Consider the following 6,000-nt stretch of genomic DNA (forward strand, 5'->3'; position numbering starts at 1 on the left):
TACGGTTTCTTTTGCTTGGGTTGTTATCATTTCACTTTTACTGAGGTAACTTAGGGATAATTTCTTCAGTTTATTTCAGCCCTTCACTGTCGGTTTGAAAATCCCGGCCGACCTTATTACACGTGTCTCCTTAAACGCGATATTTTCTTTCTCCGAAACCAACCACGTATCGCGGTTTGCTTTAGCTAACTCTGACTTCCCTCAGCTGTGCGTGTGTACACAAACGTTTCCTGGCACGTATTTAGACCCACCATTCCCTTTCATGGAAATTAAAATGAGGTTCCTTTAATTCTTGAACACGTGGGCAGAATTACCGAGAACACGCGCGGGATCGATACAGGTGCCGGTACAAAGGAAACTGGAATGAACAGTAGAAACAAACATCAAGTACTAAGAGTCTTATGTTTTGTTTATCAATTACAGTGACACACTCTTTTTGATTAAAAAACGTACCTCTACGAAAAATAATCAGCGACACGAGAATATAGCCGTAAATTTTTTTCTTTATCCGGGCGTTTTTTTTTTTTTTAGCTAAATCCCCCTTCTTTGTATAGTTAAACAGATCGATTAAAGGCGGAGTTAAAGGATTGTTTATAGTGGAAAGTGTACTTAGCTTATCCAGCTAGCATACAGACACTCCACTCAAATAGTTCAAATGTTTAGCCCGCGTGCAGTTAAGTTCTCATCAACATGGAAATTCCCGACTGCGTGCGCTGCCCAGACAAACTTGTGCAGTCTAAAGCCCCGGCCCTTTCACACAGGCCAAAGTTTAGGCCCGTTTCAAACGTCGTGCTACTGCTGTGCTAAGCTAGTGGCTCGACTATAACTCGACTGCAGCACGACATTAGCACGACTTGGTTTAATTCAGTCGAATAGAACGGTTGTTGCCGAAAACAAAACACAAAAATAAGAAACGGTTTAGCAAACTTGTGAATGTATTCTAATGTATTTATAATGTATGAATTAAGTTCGGCACGGGGCACAGCGGTAGCACGACGTATGAAACCAGGTCGGCTACTGCCGTGTAGCACGGCAAGGCTTGCCGTGCTGTAACACGGCAGTAGCACGACTTAGTTTCAAACGTCGCGCTACTTGCCGTGCTTCAGTCGATCTGAGTCAACAGTGACGTAGCCTGCGTCGCAAACGTAATTTACTAAGTAACAGTTTACTTACATCTGTTGCGCAGGCCAACAGTTATGGCAAAAAAAATGTAAAAAGGAAAAAAGAAAACTAAAGTTATACGTGTAAGATCTTCAGTTGCAAAGGGAAAAGCTGTTAAAAAAAGTACGTGGCGCTCAAAAAGTTCTTTTTATTATAATTGCATTAGATCAGAATTAGGAAATAGACTCCCCCGGTGTTAATTTCTTCTACGCCGTTCAATCATTACGTTCGTGTCTGCCGGGAAATGTTTTCCGTACGCTTTGAGACGAGGCCAGATAGTACATGGTCTTTTGAAGTGATAAAATGGCATCGAAACCATATTGCATCCAGGGATCCACAACTAATTTCGGCAATTTAAAACGCAGTTAGGCAAAATTGGCAATTTTTAATTTTTAAGGGCAAGTATGACGACACGTGAACACTATACTGTATCTCTGATTTATATTCGACAGCCTTTCCGGATCTCCACTAGTCGATTCATTGAAACGTTTACCAGATAATTTCCCAGTAACACGAGTAACATACGACCTTTTAACTCAAATTTACACTGTCAAATTGTCAACAAGCTTTACCACTCTTGTTTTCTAATCTGCCAAACGTGGGAACGTCTGAAAGATGTTACTGTTATCAAGATAATGAAAATCAAAGAATAAGTCAGTTCAAGGTTATCTGAATCTAGTTCAGGAAACAAACAGAACGCAATTTTGGGCCACTCAAGGACCACCGATTTTTTTTTTTCATATGAAGTCACTGACAGCTAAGTTCCTGACAAACGACAGGCACGTTTTTTACAGCCTTCATTATGCAAATATTAAAGAGGGGCGATACGATCGTTTTTTGTAGATTTACAAACTGATAGTTTCCGTTAAAGGCCACTAGAAAGATAATTTCAAAGAAAATTATTAAAAATCTTTCGACAAGCCTAGTAAATTTCCGAATATCTGGTCGCTTTGCGAAACTGAGGTACCAAACGAAGAGAGACTTATGAAAAATGTACCACTTGAAAAAAGTTTTACGATATATAAACCCGAGAAAGAAGAAATGAAAAATTGCATTACCTTGGGGTAAAGTTAATGTATATATACATAAGACTCGCTTTTAAATATTTGTTTCTGAGATTGCTTCCGGTAAATAAGCGTCTGTTGGATACGGAGAAGCAAATCACGAGAGCTCTATCAAGTTCAATCACGAAAAACGTGCTTCATCAATGAGAATTCGACTATAACGATCAATTTCGCAATTCTGTCCGTCATAAACAGATAACGAGCCACAAGAAAAGAGGAAAGGTTTATTTGACTTTTTTGACTTAAAGAGAAGAAAAATTGCAACATTTTTCGGCAATATCAGACAGGCGAGAGATGCTTAAGCTGGAAGTAAGAGACCACTGTGCAGCTGTCCCGGTTCCTGGATATCTTCCAGTCTTCACCGCCACCGTATCAGGGCTTTTATCACTTGTCGCAGTTCCTTGTAACATCTTCGTATGCCTCACTATCATGAAGAGCCCTCCTCAGTTCAAAAGCTTACGCACACCCTTTACTTACTTCATTCTTAATCTTGCTGCGACAGATTTGCTAATTGGCGCCGTAACTGAACATGTCTCAGTGGTTTATCACGTTATGGAAGCGTGTTCTGTTACCTCTCTGAGATTAATCAAGATTTTACACGTTCTGTATTTCCTTCCGTGTACGGTGTCTGTATTCAGTATACTGGCATTAACACTCGAGCGCTGCTTTGCAATTTCTAAGCCTTTAAAGTACAGACAAAGTGTGAATAACTCCAGAGTGTTGCTTGCTGCGGGCATAATATGGCTTTTGTCGCCCATGTTCCTCGCACCTTATTTTTATCTAGGTTACCGCGCCTTTGCGTTCTTTTTCGCAAACTCTGTGATCCTTCTAACATTATGTGTGTCAGTTGCTGCGTACTTGAAGATAATTAAAACCATTCGACACAGGAAGAAATTCCGCAAGGAAAGTTTACAGGGGCTGTGCATGGCTAATCGAAAAGCAACGATGTTCGAAGAGAAGCTTACCAACACATTCACTTCGATTCTGATTCTGTTTGGAGTTTGCTACGTGATACCATGCATTCTGATGTACCTAATGAATTTATGTACGCACTGCTCGTGCGATTCCATTCACTGGTTGCGTGACACATCTTTCCTTGGCGTGACTTTAAACTCTGCGATTAATCCTTTTCTGTACGCATGGCGCCTCCCGAGCTTTCGCCGCGCCTTGAGGACAGTAATTCCCGGATGTGAAAGCAATTTGCTATTGGCTGCGGGTAGCCAACCAGAAGTTCGTTCATCACTTAGAAGAACTTCGGTTCTTTCTGTTCCGTTGCAGAATGGGCAAACAGTACTTTAATGTTAACATTCACGAGGGAGATGAAGCTGAAGCAGTATAAAACAAAGACAGAAATTGAGGGCCAAAACGTGACAGGAAAACCCCGTTCAGCTTTGCAAGAGCACACAAGAGTTTTTAAAAAAATAAATTGCTGATCAGGAAAATACCGTGTATTTTGAAAAATGCTTTTATTTTTTAGTTTGCTTGATTAATAACATAACAGATAGGACAGATAGAAACTTTTGACTGCCAATGTCATACACGTAAAATGCAATATTCTGATACAGCGTTCCGTGTCTTATTAATATCAAAAAAATAATCCTGTTTTGACCCGTTACCACAAAGATAAACAATCATCAAGAAAAACACTGATAAATTACCCTACCGGTGATTCACAAAGCCATTCAAGCTTAGTTTTAATCTCTCTCACATAAGAAATCCACGCAAGGAACCTGTATTTACAATGAAAGAAAATATTTCGGCTGATTCAATAAAGAACAAGAAGCAGAACGTCCTTTCTGTAAAAGAAAATGAAAAGAAATAACAGGAATTAGCTTACAATTATTCTTTGTTTAGGGCTTGCTATACATATCACAACTTCTTTAAACTACAATTCTGCCGACCAGATTTCGAGCAGGGTAAGCAATTTTTACAAGCAGTTTTGATCCCAGCATAACGCCCGCAAACTCGGTCACATGTTTGCAGAACAAATTTGCTACAACGTTTGAGTTTACAGACAGCATCATTAGAAATCCCGTGGCGGGACAATTCAAATTCAACATCTTCAAGAGAACTTCTGAATAACCTAATTTAGTTTTCACTTGTAGCAGACTGTCATGTGGTATTTTTCCTACAGGAGTGATAGAGTTGGTTATTTGAGAGAGGGAAGGGGGAAAACAGGTACATGCTGTCTCTCTCTTTCTTCAGATTTAGTAAAGGGAATGCACGCTCGCCCCTTCAGTCACGCGCGTGGTCAATTTTGTGTCTCGCGCATTTCGCTCGACGGACTAAGAAAAAATAGGGACTGCTGGTAGCCTAGAAAACGGAACAAGAACAACTGACCCGAAGAAACTATGTACATGTAAGCGTTTTCAGGTTGTGAAGACCGAACTATTTTACGCGATAATTTCAACATAAAACATTCTCTTACAAACAGAATGGCACTATATTTGATTAACCGCTTTCAAATTCCCAAAATATTACTGAACATAAGTTGTCTATGTGAGACAAACAAACAAACAAAAATAATAACGTCAAATTTGATGGCCCAGGGTACTATCTCTTCCTTGAAGAAAAAGAGAGGGAACCTGGAAACAAGTTTGCGTGGGACGGTACCTTGACATTACAATGAACGCCAAGGGTAAGGAAATGGTCACAAATGTTTAAGCCGCATGCTGATTTTTATTTTAGCTTATCGCACACTTCTCATCGCGAAGATCACGACTTCTACCAAGATTCCTGCCATTCTTCGACTGTAAATATTTATGCACTAAAACAACTGTAAAAAAGGGGAGAATTCAAATATATGCGAAGCCATTCGGATGGAAACACAATTTCGAGTTTCCAGTTTCGTTTGCTTTTCCCACGAATTTGTCCGTTTTTCACTCCTTTGACGCGAAGAAATTTCCTTCACCGCGCTCCAACCGAAACTGCCAGCTGAGAAGGTTGAGTACAGGTAATACATCCTTTCATTATTTTGAGGTGATGCTTTGTAAACAGTTTGGGAATGAGGCGTATACTCTAACGTTGACATAATTGTTACTGACACAATTCACAATAACCTCCCTCTATTCCACCAGACGACGTGCGAGTTTTAACGCCTACCCCGAAAAAAGGTGCCTAATCATAACTACGACCTAATGACTTTTTTCATCTCTGGCTCTGACCTCTATCTTTTAAATGCTCATTTCTCCGCAACTCTCTCTGGGACCGGCACGAAGCCTTCATCTTAGAGAGTCCGCATTCAAGAAAGTCACCAAGAATATCAAGAATATCAACAACTTTAGGTGTCGGTTTTGTAATGGTAATAGGATTGAGTAGAGTCAGAAATCGTCCAGTGGACCACACAGGAGAGACGTAACACACATTTTAAGTAAGGTAAGCTGTTTTTATTGAAATCCTTTCATTTTCGAGGTTACAGAAACAATAGGTTTTTTCCCATACAAATCCTTATATTTCGAATGTTACGCAACAATGCCGATGCTCGCCGATGCTCGTATATCGAGCTCGGGCTACCTGTGTTATTACACATTCTGTTGATGTTCTTAACTTACCTCGTGATTTGCTATCCATTTGGTTGCATCATTTTCCCTATTATCTCATCCTACATAATATACAGTCACTGTGATATCCTATATTTTCAGCTTTTCAAAAACAGATGAAAATTTTATAATTATTTGCTTTGACAATAAGAAAATCACTCTGGTCCCAGACGTTTTTCTCGAAATTTTCTTCTCGAAAGAGAGAGTGAGCCGCAAAGCGGTGACATTCCAAGAAA

The 6,000-nt window shown here is 39.8% G+C and overlaps 2 protein-coding genes across 2 annotated transcripts in view; both read left to right on the forward strand.

Moving 5' to 3' along the window:
- The window catches only part of LOC140936502 (uncharacterized), a 470,324-nt gene that overhangs the window by 278,179 nt on the left and 186,145 nt on the right, over positions 1-6,000 (forward strand). The window lies entirely within an intron of this gene.
- LOC140938263 (adenosine receptor A2a-like) lies at positions 2,520-3,524 on the forward strand. The gene has a single exon (XM_073387768.1). It carries the CDS (start codon positions 2,520-2,522, stop codon positions 3,522-3,524), a length of 1,005 nt encoding a protein of 334 aa, XP_073243869.1.

Source organism: Porites lutea, chromosome 5 (assembly GCF_958299795.1).
Source record: "Porites lutea chromosome 5, jaPorLute2.1, whole genome shotgun sequence".
NCBI classification, from domain to species: Eukaryota; Metazoa; Cnidaria; class Anthozoa; order Scleractinia; family Poritidae; genus Porites; species Porites lutea.